Below are 14,760 nucleotides of genomic sequence, written 5' to 3' on the forward strand. Positions count from 1 at the left end.
ATTGCAGGACAAATAGACGAAGACAGGCATGCCAAATGCCACCAACTTTCCTACACTTTCCCCTGGAATCCCTTCTTGATTTTACAATTGTGAGTGCTGTGGCTTTTCAACTGGCCTTTGTATTTCTCCTAGAGGTTTGGTAGTCTGTATATTATTGTCAAGTCTGTGTTTCTGTGGAGGAAGGAGGGTCTGCAACTTCTCAGACTGCCATCTGATATTGCTCTGCAATTACTTTTTATTTTATTTTTTATAACTTTACAGTGCTGAGGATTGAACCTAGGGCCTCACACATGCTGGGTAGACACTATACCACGGGGCTACATCCCCAACGCGGCAATATAGATTTTTCTGTGGTCACTACAGCTTTTCTGTAGTCAAAGCTCCAGGAATGGAGAGTCATCTCTGGAGTACAGTTGTTTGGAGGGGACTGGTTTGGGGAGGATTGTGCTTTTCCTGAAGCCCTCCCTGGAAATAGCATCTATGAGAACTGACGTCGCATCCTAATCCTAGTGGCATCCTCTGGTCCTCTTGTCCCCTGGTCATCCTGGCACACTGCAGGTAACCCAGCTGCTTTCCTTCCCCTTGCAGGGTTCTGACCCGCAGAAGCTGTTCAACATCGCCCAGGAGCTCCTGCACACCGAAGAGACCTACGTGAGGCGGCTGCACCTGCTGGACCAGGTAGCCCACAGCTGAGGGGCCCGGCTTTGTCCACTTGCAGAATTCCTATGGGCAGTTTCAGAGACAAACTCTTCATCCTTACATTGATTGAACATTGCATTTGGAGTAAAAAATGCTAAAACTTTGAAAAATTTAAGTCCGGTCTAGAAACCTACGTTTTTCTTTCCATGCCTGTGGCTGTGGGGTAAAGGTTCTGCCCAACCACCTTTGGGACTCTTCTTGGTGGTTGCATGATCTGAGTATGTAAATGGCTGCTGGGCATTTTTCCGCGTAAATAAGTTGGGGTGGGAGTGCCACCCATCAGAGTTCACGAGGTGACATGGGGCCCCTGAGCACAGGAAATAAGGTGCCCGTGGAAACCAAGACTTGACAGGGTGCATTGCTTCTGCTTGAATCTCAGAAGCCAGAGAAGGAAATCTTGACTTTTCATTTCTTGTGAGAAGGGGAACAGGAAGATGACTTGCTCCTTCCCCAGGGACTGCCCCTGCCTGGCTCACAATTCTCAGCTATAAATAAACTTGTGTCAAGACCATGAGTATTTATTGAACCAGTTTAATGACAAAAGAAGACAACAACTCTGGCATTCATTAAGAAAAACAGGGTGGGGACACTGCCCAGCCCCCCCCCCCTGCTGTGACAGATGCCTCTCACGGTAACTGCCCACCATGGTCCGTGCTCCCTGGTTGACATGGGCTTCTTCATGCCCAGGTTTTCTGCACCGCGCTGACTAAAGCGGGGATCCCTTCGGAAGTCACTACTGGCATCTTCTCTAACATCTCCTCCATCTACCGCTTCCATGGTCAGTTCCTGCTGCCCGAGCTGCAGCGGCGGATCACGGAGGAGTGGTGAGTACCAGCCATGGCCCCCTGGCTCCTTGTGCAAGAACCAGGCAGCACCTGCGGGGGCCTGTCTCATGGTGGCCTGGGTGCCTCCCTTCTTGGCCTGGTCCTAGGTCCCAATCCCAGCCCCACTCTTCCTTGCTGGTGACCTTGATGGGCCACATAGGGTCTCCAAGCCTTAAATTTTGAGGAAACTGATGATACAAAAATGAGGGGCCTCCTCTGGTCCTCTTGTCCCCTGGTCATCCTGGCACAGGGATCCATGGAATTTAAATGAGACTCGATATCCAGAAACACAAGATGGTGAACAAATAGTGCTAGTTGGTTTTATTTTCCTTTCTAGCATGCACTGCACCTTGGCTTTTAAAAGGAATGAGATTTTCTCCCCATCAACAGTAGATCATAGATCTTCCTCCTCTGCTGATCCTGCCCCTCTGTTGCTTCTGCCCGTTCTTAGCCAAGGGACAGCTTGGTTACAAGACACCATTAGTGACACATCACAGATGAGGCCCCCCAACCCATCATTTCTCCTTGTTATGTGCACCCCCACCCCAAATTCTGGGAAACCTAAAGCTTGGCTTAGGGCCCCTGCTGTCCACCTCCTTCACAAGCCTGGCTTCCTCTTGGTGTCCCCAGAGCCCAGGACCAGGGGACTTGGCTGGGGATTCTTTCACCTGTAGCCCAGGGGGGCGCTGAGTCACTTGGTGAATATTCAGGACAGAGTCGTCTGCAGAGCAGGTTACACTGTGTCCCCAAGGTGGTCAGGATTGGGTGGGCCTTGATGACAAAGTCCTTGCGTGTGAGAGACAGATTCCCCTTTCCTGCCACAGAGGGCCTAACAGGAGCCTCCTCCTCTCCCTTTCTGGTCCAAGGGACCCACCACTTCCCCACCCTCCCCTCCCTGAGTTGCTGGGCCTTTCAATCAAACCCACATGTATCCTTTCAAAGAAGCACCACAGCTAGGCCTTTGTGCCTAAGGCTTCTTTCTTTCTTTGTAAGTATTTACTTAGAATGAATCCCCAACAGAGAGCTCCAAAATCAAAGACTATTAATATATACTTTTTTACTTCTCACGACTTATTCGCAAAGCCCCATCCAGAGGAGAAGGAAGTTCATATGATCATGCAGTGCGAAGTGCTGCTCCCTGGTGACTGTCAGCATTGGACAGAACCATCGTTTCTAACCTTTGCTCGCTTAAAAGGTGTAAAGTTGATCCTCTTATAAACTGTGACCTGTCACCCAAGGGTGCTCCTGTGTTTTGGCTCTAATTCTCAGCCTGAGCGGTCGAGGTGCTTCATAGACATCTTCTCCTCCAATGTCCAGTAATATGTTATATTCTACCCTCCAAACAGTGGAGGGGAGGAAGCAGGCTCAGAGCAGGTGACCAATGTGCCCACCGTCACACAACACAGGGACTCAGGTTGTTGCCCTTGCCTGCCCCGTATCCCCCTGTGCAGTTCATGGGTGAAGTTCATGTCCATTAACCTTGGGAGACCCCTCCCACCCAGGCCGCTTCTCTGATGACCCTACTCCTCTACCAAGGGACACAAACCCTCGGCTTGGGGACATCCTGCAGAAGCTAGCCCCGTTCCTGAAGATGTATGGCGAGTATGTCAAGAACTTTGACCGGGCGGTGGGGCTGGTGAGCACATGGACCCAGCGCTCGCTGCCGTTTAAGGACGTTATCCACAGCATCCAGGTAGGTGGCCGCAGGGTGTGGGCACAGACGTCCTCGAGGCTCGTGCAGCTGGGTACATTTGGAGCAGAGAGAAAATCAGTAAAACATTGGGATGAGTCCTGATGCTCTACAGATGCTTCACTCTGACTCCCAGGGACAAATCGTCGTTCCCGTTTCACAGATGGATAAATCATGGCTTAGCAGCACAGATTATTATTTGATAGAACTTGGATTCAGAGATCTATCTCTGACTCCAAGCGTCCCTCGATGTGTAGGGCAGGCATTTAGCAGGTGTCTTATTATCTTTCTCTTTGTCAGCAACAGCCTGTTTATAACGCCCTTGTCTCCTGCAGTGTTGGTCTTTTTCTTACTGATTCACAAGGTTTTTGTATGTTAAGAACATCAACTTTTATCTGTCACCTTGTCATGATTTATTTTTGCCCATGAATCTTTGATTTATTAGCTTTACAGTGAGGATGGCCATATAGAATTTTTGGTTTTTAAGAACCTACGTTCACACAGGTACAAAAGGTAGCTTTTTAAAAAGAGAGACCAATATAGTGTCCAGATGGATTGTGGTGTGTGGGAAGAACCCAGGTTCACAGCCAGCTGCTCGTCTCAACACCAGTAGTGACCCTGAGTGTGCATGCACGCATACACACACGCACACCACACGCCTCACCACTGGGTATTTGGAGTGGCCCCTAATACCTTTTCCCTAGGCCATCTGTCATGAGGTCACCATGGTCTTCTAGTGCCCCTGTCTCAGTAGCAGAGTCAGGCCCAAGAAAAGACCACCATGTCCTCTCCCTGGGCCCCTCCCCTTTGACCCCTCTCCTTGTACTTCCTGGCTGGCTCCTCCCTGGCTCTCACCCTGGCCGTCCCCACGAAACTGCCACGTCCAGCCTCAACCAGCTGCATTTTTGCTGACACAGCAGCTCCCCAGGACACTCTCATCACTGCCCAGCTCCCACTGTCCACAGACGCAGCGACAGCCAGGCCTCCGGGGCAGACAGGCCCATCCTGAGCGGGGTTTCTCAGAGGGTGGGGCATTCAGCTGGTGGAGGTGCCGTGGTTCTTATGTCCTCAGAGGAGACCAGGACAAAAGTCCACTTTCCAGGACACAAATTGCAACATGCTTTCGTTCCCGGGAAGCGTGTTCCCCTTAAAGTCAATGTACCATCGATTATTCAGAGGGACCATGGCTGGGGTCCCCTCCGCTCCTCCCTGGCCCAACCTGCACGTGGCCTGCGTGTCCTTCCTTGTCCTCATGCTTAAGTTTGCCGTTTTCTTTTCTTCTCTTTCCCCTCCTCCGCCTCCTTCTCTTCTTCCTACATTGTCGTCATCATCGTCATCATCATCTTAACACCATAATTGAGGAAGCTGACCTCCGTCTAAATTTGCATTGGCCCGTCGAGATCTGACTTTGTTATTTTGAGAAAGAACAGAAAAAAAAATCGGGGTTCATTTGGTTTGCTCCCCAGGTTATCTGTCAGCCGTGTCTCCCCTCTGGGTCTCAGAATGCAGGAGGAGGGGAGGGATACTCTGGGAGAGTGTGCTTTTTTCCTGGGAGATGTGACACTACTCATGCAGCTACATACCACGACACGTGTGCGCCAAGGAGCTCAATAAGCAGCTCCTTCCTGAGATGAAGACAGACACTCAGCCTGGCACAGGCTGCTGTCCCCCATCTACCTTAGGCAGACATATTCCCAAGCAACATCTGCCTGGGGACACTTGGTGGCAGTCATGGCCCACAGTCACATGTTCCCACACCTGGGCAGATCTCTGGTGCTGAACCAGGCAGGCTGTGGGAAGGCTCCACCCCTTGGAATTAGCAGGGTCCAGCCATTCTCTGCAGATGACATTGCCCCCCGCCACCAGGGACCTAAACCATGTCCATAGACATTGATGTTGTTCCTGGCATCTGGTGGGTGGAAGCCGGGGATGCTCTGCCATGCACAGGATAGCCCACAAAGTCTCCCACCCAAATGCCCAGAGGCCAAGGCTGAGAAGCTCTGGAGTGGAGAAAACAGGATAGCATCACAGTCAAGTTTCCTATGGCCTCTGGAGATTTCCCTCTGTGCAATCCAAGGCATATTTAAAATAAAACATTTGTTTTTAAATAATTTTAAACATTTACAAAAAAAGTTGCAAAAATGACAAGCTGTTACAAACTGGTAGCATTTTGTCCTGTTCATCATCCTCTCTTTTTTTGAGTCTTTGAAGACAGAGATATAGACACTGTTAGCCTTTTCCCTTAAATGTGAATGAGAATGTTCTCCTGCGTGACCCCAGCGAAGCGATTAAACCAGAAATTTTGCACTGACGTCACACTGCTCTGTAAGCCACACTCAGATGTTACAGTTGACCCAATGAGGTTCTTTTACCCTCCCTCCATCCCTCCCTTCCTTCCTTCCTTCCTTCCTTCCTTCCTTCCTTCCTTCCTTCCTTTACAGAGTGTTCATTATCAGATTTGTCTGCTTTCTTCAAGAACAGGCCTCTATCCTCATCTTCTTGAGGAGACCAGGCCAGGTATTTGCAGAATGTCTCTGAGTTTGGGTTTGTAAGCTGTTTGTCCAGGATTTGACTCATGCTGTTCCTTTTTGAGTTTCACTGGAGCAAGGCTGTCTCACTGTGTCCTGCCTGGCCACACACCATTCCCATTTGTCCCACTTCTGGGGATGCTCATTTGATTAAGGTTCATGTCTCTCCATCATGAAGTTAGATTTTTTTCTTCCCTATTATTAAGTTTCTCCTAGGAAGACACTTTGACGTACTGCAAGTACTTTATTCAGCATCCTCCGGTGATTCTTGCCTCACACAATTGTTTTTATGAAGGTTGTTAAACCAGGGTGTTCCTAGCCCTGTTGTATCCAAGGCATTTTTTAGCTTATCTGAGCTAAAAATTGTGTCATTCTGGGCCCTGAGCAGGGGAGGGTCTTGAGTTGCTGACAAGGGGTTGGGGAAGCAGGTGGACAGTGTGACAGAAGCAGCAGGTCCTCTTAGCCAAGGTGCACAGCCCTGTGAGCACGGCTGGGAGAGAAGCAAATGAGATGGCTTGGGAAGGAATCCCCAAGTGTGGCAGAGATGATGGGGACAGCATTGAGCCCTGCGTGTCTGGGGCTTCTGTGCTGCATAGGTGTCCAGATCTCCCAGGTGGCGGTAGTGAGGAGGTGCTGGAGGGCTGGAGGAGGGGGAGTGTGGATCATATGCAGGGCCAGGGAGGTATGCAGGGAGCATGAGCCCTGCTGGGCAGGGGCCGGGCCACCAGGGACTTAGCACTCCACCTGCCCACCAGGTGGTTTGCTCACTCCTGTGGGGTTTTATTGTTGTTGTTATTGTTGTTGTTTTAGGGTACCAGGGATTGAACCCAAGGGCACTTAACCACTGAGCCACATTCCCCACTCCTTTTGTTTTTTGAGACTGGGTCTCACTAACTTGCTTACAGCCTTACTAAGTTGCTGAGGCTGCAATCCTCCGGTCTCAGCCTCCCGAGTCTCTGGGATTACAGGTGTGCACCACTGTGCCTGGCCACTCTTGTGTTTGTAATGAAAAAGCCTGTAGAACTCTGAGCAGCTCTAGGTGTGAGGAGAGATGCTGGCCTGATTCCCTGTAGGGAGAGTAAGGAACAGCTTTCTCCATCTTCCAGCAAAGGGGAGAGGAGGTCAGCTCAGATCCACGCATAAGCATGGTGTGAAAAAAAATCACTCTAGCCAGCAGGGGGCACTCTTGTCCTGATGTCCATTTTTCCATTAAGGGTGTGAGCTCTGGGCCTGCAACCATCCCGGTCAGGCTTCTGGTCCTCTCTGAGCCTTAGCTTCCCCGTTATAAAGCGTGGTTGGTGGGGCTGGGGTTGTAGCTCAGTGGCTGAGCATGTGTGAGGCACTGGGTTCGATCCTTAGCACTACATTAAAAAATAAATAAAAAAAATAAAGATGTTGTGTCCATCTACAACTAAAAAAAAAAAAAAAAAAAAAAAAAAAAAAAAGTGGCCTGTGCCAGTCGTGTCTTCAAGGGCAGACCGCTCCAGGCAGCCTCCTGGGTCTGTGGTGGCCAGCAGCAGGAGCAGGGCCAGTGTGGACGTGCACGTCCTCAGGGTGCCTCGCACTGCCCCGTGTCCCCACAGAAGCAGGATGTGTGTGGGAACCTGACGCTGCAGCACCACATGCTGGAGCCCGTGCAGAGGGTCCCCCGCTACGAGCTGCTGCTCAAGGACTACCTGAAGAGGCTCCCCAGGGAGGCCCCGGACCGGAAGGATGCGGAGAGTGAGTGGAGGCGGCCGGGGAGTGAGGGGCCTGGGATGGGACAGGGACAGCTGCTGAAACCCCTGGGGTCGGGGAGAGGGAGAGAGGCAGAGACACAGAGAGACAGAGGGGGAGGGAGGGAGAGACAGAGACAGAAACAGAGGACGGGGAGAGAGACAGACAGAGAAGGGGAGATGGGGGAGAGAGACAGAATCAGAGAGACACAGAGAGAGAACCCCTCGAGGAAGTGACTTAGTAAATCTCCTCCACCAGACTTATGAGGGGGACTTACTTATTATGCGCTGCCAAACGCTGGCGCCATCCAGAGTGTAGGCCCCCACAGGACCTGGTGGGACTGGTGAGGGCCGCTCCTGGTCCCCTAGCAGTGACCGTTGTGGCTGGTGGCAGACAGGACAGGAGTCCATGCAGGAGAGCGGGGTCCACTTGACGTGGCCCCACCCCCACCCTGTGCCTGGGCCGGGTGTCTGGAGCAGCCTGGGCACCCTCAGAAGGGCTGAGTGTGGGAACCTCCCCAGGGAGCAGCCGCCCACGGCCCCAGAGTCAGCCTGTCCTGTAAGTGTGCAGAGCCACTCTGTGCCCAGGATGACTTGGTTCCCCCTCCTGCAGGGTCCCTGGAGCTCATCTCCACAGCCGCCAACCACTCCAATGCTGCCATTCGGAAGATGGTGAGTGAGGGTCTGGGGTGGGGTAAATGGCAGAGCAGTGCAGGAGTCAGGGCCGGGGGGCTGTTTTAGAGAGCACATTTACCCTGTCCTCAGGTGGCCCCCCCACAGGGCACCTCATCCCTGCTCTAGGTTGGCCTCCTCAGGGAGCACCTTTGACCCTAGGTGGTCAAGGGCCCTGTCTCATGCTGGACAGCCTGTTTCTTACTAGATCTGTGATCTTCAGTCAGTTATTTAGTGCTTGTACCTTACCTTCCCCATCTTTGAAATGGGGGCACCGACAACTTTTCTCACTGGCCACATGAGGATTGGGAGAGTCACTGTTCATTCTGTGTTTAAAACACAACCTGGCCAAATAAGTGTCAGCTATCATCATTGTCATCATTAAATTACTCGTTCATTTCCTGATAGTATATTTTAGTCTCTTTCATAGGCTGTCTCTGTACATGCCCAGCCCTCCAGTGGTACCAGATATATACCCAGCCCCCCAAATATGCACCAAGTGTGTGCCCAACCCCCAGCACCTACCAGGTGCATACAAAGCTTCCCTAAGACACACCAAGTGCACACCTAGTTTCCCAAGTACACACTATGTACACATCCAGCCCACTCTATTACATGCCAACTGTATACCCCAGCCTCCCTAATACACATTAGGTGCACACCCAGTTCCCAAAATACATGCCAGGTGTATGCCTTGCCTCTGTGGTACATACCAGGTAGGTGCTTAGTCCCCCTTAGAACAAGCCAGGTAGGTATGCCCAGCCAGCTCTAGTACAGGCCCCAGGCGTGCCATGCCCAACTTCCCTTGAATTTGCCATGTATAAGATCTGCCTCCAGTACATGCCAGGTGTAAGCTCATCCCTCCTGGTACATGCCAGGTATAAGCCCTGCCCTCTACTAAGGGTACACACCCACCTTCTCTGTATATACACCAGGTGCCTGCACATCCCTATTTCCTGCAAGGTCCTCAGCCCTGCCCTGCTGTTCCTTGAGAATCCCCCACATTCTTGCTATGTTGTTTGGTCCACTTGCGTTTACCTGCATCCATGCCAGAGACAGAAGGGCGAGCCAAACCCACCTGAGCCTAGGTGTGCAGGCCGAGGTCATTCAAGTCCAACAATAGGAGCGGCTGAGGCATGGCAGGCCCAGACCCAGACCGTGTTACTACTGTCAAGTGCCGTCAGGCTCAGCCCTACCTTCTGCTGCACTGATCTCCAGCTCAGAGCTGAGACCATGAGCTACTGACCCTGTCCCATCACACCTCAGGGTTCTGCCTGGCCATGCACCACCCAACCAGCGCTTAGGAAAGGTGATATGTGGATTGTAGCCACTAAACTGACCTCTTCATGTAATTGTCTGTAAACTGAAGATAATCATGGTGCCCACTTCACACAGTTAATGTCAGAATTAAATGAGCTAAACACATAGCAAAGGAGGTAGCTGTTATTTATTATTATTATCATTGTTTGCGTGATGAACATCTATTCGTCCTTTAATACCCAACTCAGATGTCCCCATGTCTCCCTCCCATGCCATTGTCAGCAGGCCCATTACCCTATTGGGTTCTGGGTTGAAGTTGCAGTGAAGACTCTGTTCCCCTGGGTCCCCAGCAGCCCCTGTAGGCTCACTCCTGCCTGAATTCTGTGTCTCTTGCAGGAGAAAATGCACAAACTCCTGGAGGTGTACGAGCAACTGGGTGGAGAGGAAGACATCGTCAACCCGGCCAACGAGCTGATCAAGGAGGGCCACATTCAGAAGCTGTCAGCCAAGAATGGCACGGCCCAGGACCGCCACCTCTTCTTGGTGAGTCCAGCTGCCACCCCAGCCATAGAGCCCCTCACCTGCCCCTTCAGGTCCTGAAAAGAACTGACAAGGCTCAAGGACATGGCTCTCCTGTGTCCTCTCCTGTCAGGACTGAAGACATCATCTTTTGCCAGCGGCTCTGCCCTGTTTGCTGCAAAGATCTCCTATTTTTATCTCTTGTATCCATCCCTGTCCTCTGTGGAGATTGGGCTGTCTCCAGCAACCAGGAGAACGCAAACTGGAGCCTCACGTTGTGATTCCAACTATCCAGAACCAAACTCTGATTTGGAGGGAAGGGGAAAGACAGGAAGGAATTACAGCAAGAGATCCACTCCAGGCCCCTGATAATTTCCTCTAGCTTCTGTTCTTCTTGAATAAGCAGTTAGATCTTTGCAAGTCCCTTTCTCTAAGTAAAGTTTTAGAAATTCATATTCAGCAAAACTCACCTTTGCTGTGCAGTTCTGACTTTGCACAAATTCGGTTGATGTAACCGTAATCAAGTTACCGAAGAATAGGAGCACTGTTTCCCAATTCCCTTGTCCTGCCCCTGTGGAGTTAAGTGTTCCTGCAGCCCCTGGCTGTTCTCGGTTTCTATAGCTTCACTTTTCCAGAACAGCACATAAATGCTCTGAGACAAATCTGGTTTCATTCATTCAATAAGCGCATTGCTGGGTTTCATTCATGTTTGTGTATCAGTGGCTTATTCAAAAGTTTTGCTTTCTTATTACACAATTAGCTCATGTGCCCAGTGAACAAATGAAAACTAGGAATGGGACAAAAATAAATCTGTTGTCCACAATCATCTCCTTGCTCAAAGATAGATGTAACCATAGCTAAAATGATTGCACACATCTTTTTTGTTTTTTTTAATGGGGTTTTACTAAGTTGCCCAGGCTGGCCTCAAAATCACACTCCTCTCACCTCAGCCTCTTGAATAACTGGGATTACCACCTTGCCTGTCTCAATTTATTCACTTTTTATTTATTTAATCTCCTTTGTGGTACTGAGAATCAAACCCAGGGGCTTCACACATTAGGCAAGTCCTCTGCCACTGAGCTACACCCAAGCCCCCCCTCTGCATCTTTTAAAAAGATATACTTTACTTTTTGACCTTAAAGAAAAGGGCTGGAGTTGTGGCTCAGTGGTAGAGCACTTGCCTAGCATGTGAGAGGCCCTGGGTTCGATCCTCAGCACCACATAAAAACAAATAAACAAAATAAAGGTATTGTGTCCAACTACAACTAAAAAATAAATGTTGAAAAAGAAAGAAAAAGAAAAACTTAGAAGGAGCAAGTGTCCTGTGGCCACTCATCATGTTGTCCCTCTTTCAGTTCAACAGCATGGTCCTCTACTGTGTGCCCAAACTGCGACTCATGGGCCAGAAGTTCAGTGTCAGGGAGAAAATGGACATCTCTGGTCTCCAGGTGGGTGAGCCCCTGTCTCCCAAGCCTGCCCTCCCCCACTGGGAGTGGGGCACAAATAGGAGTGGGGACGCAGGCTCTGGCTACCAACTCTATATGTAACCAAAGGGAGGCTGGGCCATCTTGGCCCTGGTATCTTGGGCTGGGTGGGCAGGGTTCCTCACTCTCTGGTTTGGCCCATCTGCCTGGTCCCTGCTGGCCCCATGTTGAATGATGGGCTGACACAGGAGGTGATTGGAATCTCAAGTGCACAGACTCAATAGCTGCAGGGGTTGTCACCTAAGGCCAGACCTCAGGGCCTCATTTAGAGGCCCAAAGGTGATGCTTAGGTTATAGGAACAAATCTGAGGTGGATCATGGGTCTGCTTCCCTGGCCTGGCCCCTGGCCCCTGAGCTCTCTCCTTTCCTGCACCCTCTTGGAGCCAGCAGAGGGCTCACAGGTGCCTGTGTGTGCTTGCTATACCCTGGCTCTGTAAGCCTGTTCCACGTCTCACAGTGGCAGGTGGAATGGATTCTGTCCCCTGTGGGGAAGGCTTTGAATTAGCCAGTGCTCCAAAAATATTGGCTACATGAAAGTGTTTAATCGTTTCCAAAGTAAAGTTCCTGGGTGAGGGAAGAAAAGTTAAGTTTTTCTTCAATGACACCAGGAAATAAAACCCCTTCTTTCCTTGAAATTCTCTGAATCTAGGTTAAGAAATGCAATTATTACAAGTGGCTAACCAGAGAGGGGGAAAATACCTTTTTCCATAGTTGGAAGCAACCATTTTTCCAGTGATTCTCTATAAGAAATCAGTCCTGATAATGAATCTGATGTGTTAATGCAGTTCTCAGCCTGTGGCTGGGAGAGTCCAGAGGTTCTGAGCAGGATCCTTAAAGCCACCAGCTGGCAGGTGCAGGGAGGAGGTGGATTCTGAGGGGACTGAGGACCACAGGGACCACCAGTTCTCTTCTGTCACTGTGCTCTGTGGTCTGGTGCTGAGGATGGAATCTGAGACTCTAGAAGGAAACAACACTATTTCATCCGCTCTATCTGGGCTCATGCTCTTCCATTTTTGTCTTTAAACTGAGGATGCACCTGCCCACATGGACTCAGATATCTGTAAGGGGGCTCAGGCCTGCCTAGCTCATCTCATAAGATCCTTAACCTCCTAAGGAGTGTACCTGCTGCAGGGAGGTGGGGCCTGGAAGTGCTGGTGGGAAAGGCTGGGCTGGGACTGGCTGGGGGCCACCTCTAGAGGAGGCTGATGGGCAGGTGGGTATGGTCAGGCATGTGATCAGCCATGTTCCAAGCACAGGGCCCCAGCCCTCTTTGGGCAGGGCAGACAGTCCAGTATCCCCCATGGGTCAGCTCCTGCAGCAGCTGTCATCAGCCACCATGACCCTGAGCCTTAGTGTAGAACTGAGAGCCCCCCGGGGTCACCTCTGACATCTCCCTCGGGGAAAAATTTCAAAGATTATTTTCCATGTGAAAAAAATTTTTGCATGTGGCTGGTGCTGAGGAAGAGCTGGAATGACGGGCTTGCGTTTGTTTATGTTTTGTTCTTTGTTCTTTTCTCTTGTTCCTGCAGGTGCAGGATACCGTCAAGCCAAACGCAGCACATACCTTCATCATCACAGGAAGGAGAAGGTCCCTGGAGCTTCAGGCCCGGTATGGCTCTGGCCTCCCTAGTGTCTGCTGCTCTGTGAAACTTCTTTGACCTCATTGTCGCAAACGGTGGATTTTCCTAAATGCAATAGCCTTTCAATATATTTTTATTTTTTTTTCTTTTATTCACAATTCAACATTTTACTACACCAAGGGGAGATCAATAAAAATTAAGCCTCTGCCCAGTTCCTGTTCCCCAGGTCCAGCAGACATTCTTAATCCTTGCTTAAGGATGCTCCTGGAAGTTTCTACACTCACATACTTTTCAAGAATTTTATATCAGGATTATTTTTTTCAGTACTGGGAATTGAACCCAGGGCCTTGCACATGCTAGGCGAGTGCTCCGTCACCCAGCCCCGTGTACACTTTCAAATCACCTCTCCAGATGGGATAACCACAGATGCTATTCCCGGATAGCCTGGACCGCATCTTCCATTTTTCACTAAATTTTTCAGGATCGTCCCCTATCCTCATACCATTTTCTAAAGCAGCATTATTCTCCCTCATCATCATGAACAGGTTCCCATGGATAGGGCCCTGGGCCTCCCTGGATCTCATCCTGGCTATTGGTGACAGTGTCCTCATGCTTAGGTTTTTGTGTGTATGTGTCATTGTATCCATCTGATACATTTCTGACAACTTTGCTGGTTAAAGTGCAGTGTGTCTGTTCTGAATTTCAGAGGCTGTTGTCCCATTGCCAGGCTTGTGTTGTGAGTGTGTGGCAGATCCAGCCTCCCACACCTCACCCCTGACTTGAGAGTCTATAACCATCTGCTAAGGCCCAGGGAGGGGTTGACTGGCCTGGCTGCAGCTGCCCTGAATGGCAAGCCTGGTCCTACCTGGCCACGACTGCTTCAGGCCCTGAGAGCCAAACTTCCACGCCTCAAGCCTCAGTTAGGAGAATGAGTGGCTGGTGTGTGCGCAGGGCGAGAGAGAGACTGGCGGTCTACAGTCAGTCTCCAAGACCAGGTTGGTAAAATAACTATTCTTGTTTTTATAGGACAGAAGAAGAGAAGAAAGAATGGATTCAGGTAAAGCTTCTAAATTTTTGAAATCACCAGATCCCCAAGTTATTGAGCAGTGTGACCATTTCCTGTTGGAACAGAGAAGGTGGCTCTGTGACCGTCTCCCCCACCGCCCATTGCTTCTCCCAGTGTCCCGCCCCTTGAAGTTAGGTAGTGACTGGCGTGTCTTCATGAGCACCTTCAGATGCCGCAAGACTTTCAATCCATTTGCCATTTTGAACTCCTCCCCCATAAATAAGTAGCCATAAATGGGCCCAGAGGGGCTGCAGGTAAGTGTCCTCCTTCAGAGGGGGTCTCCGTGGTCCCAGTGGCTCCAAGGGAGAGCCCATGGTCCAGGCTGCCCTCAGACTCTGTGGAGGTGCATCCAGGAGGGACCAACTTGCCAAGCCTTGCTCAGCCGCCACATCTGTGGGAATAGCTGCACCCCCAACTCACATTCATTGAGGGGAAATAAAATGGTCACAGGTGTGGGCAGTGTTCCATAACACCCAGACCCCATCCTTGAGGACAGAGGCAGGCAGAGGACCCCCACAGTGTCCACGTCCTCCTCAGGCTCTGATAGCCCTATGGCTCTGCCCTGGGTCCAGGTCATTCAGGCCACCATTGAGAAGCACAAGCAGAAGAGCGAGACCTTCAGGGCGTTCAGCAGTGCCTGCAGCCTGGATGAGGACTCGGGCCTCTCCCCAGATTCCCCGGTGAGTCAGCAGCCTGTGCCAGGAGGGTGGGGATGGCTGGCTG

At 50.7% G+C, this 14,760-nt stretch overlaps 1 protein-coding gene across 5 annotated transcripts in view; it reads left to right on the forward strand.

Annotated features, from left to right (window-relative positions):
• Fgd3 (FYVE, RhoGEF and PH domain containing 3) overlaps nt 1-14,760 on the forward strand; it is a 43,059-nt gene that overhangs the window by 15,387 nt on the left and 12,912 nt on the right. For all 5 annotated transcript variants that reach the window (XM_076837354.2, XM_076837353.2, XM_076837355.2 and 2 more), the window contains 10 exons: nt 589-678; nt 1,387-1,523; nt 3,060-3,216; nt 7,325-7,463; nt 8,070-8,128; nt 9,785-9,931; nt 11,263-11,355; nt 12,921-13,000; nt 13,998-14,028; nt 14,610-14,717. In XM_076837354.2, coding sequence (XP_076693469.2) covers nt 589-678; nt 1,387-1,523; nt 3,060-3,216; nt 7,325-7,463; nt 8,070-8,128; nt 9,785-9,931; nt 11,263-11,355; nt 12,921-13,000; nt 13,998-14,028; nt 14,610-14,717 — 1,041 coding nt within the window. The remainder of the gene's footprint in view (nt 1-588; nt 679-1,386; nt 1,524-3,059; nt 3,217-7,324; nt 7,464-8,069; nt 8,129-9,784; nt 9,932-11,262; nt 11,356-12,920; nt 13,001-13,997; nt 14,029-14,609; nt 14,718-14,760) is intronic.

Source organism: Callospermophilus lateralis, chromosome 17 (assembly GCF_048772815.1).
Source record: "Callospermophilus lateralis isolate mCalLat2 chromosome 17, mCalLat2.hap1, whole genome shotgun sequence".
Taxonomy (NCBI): Eukaryota; Metazoa; Chordata; class Mammalia; order Rodentia; family Sciuridae; genus Callospermophilus; species Callospermophilus lateralis.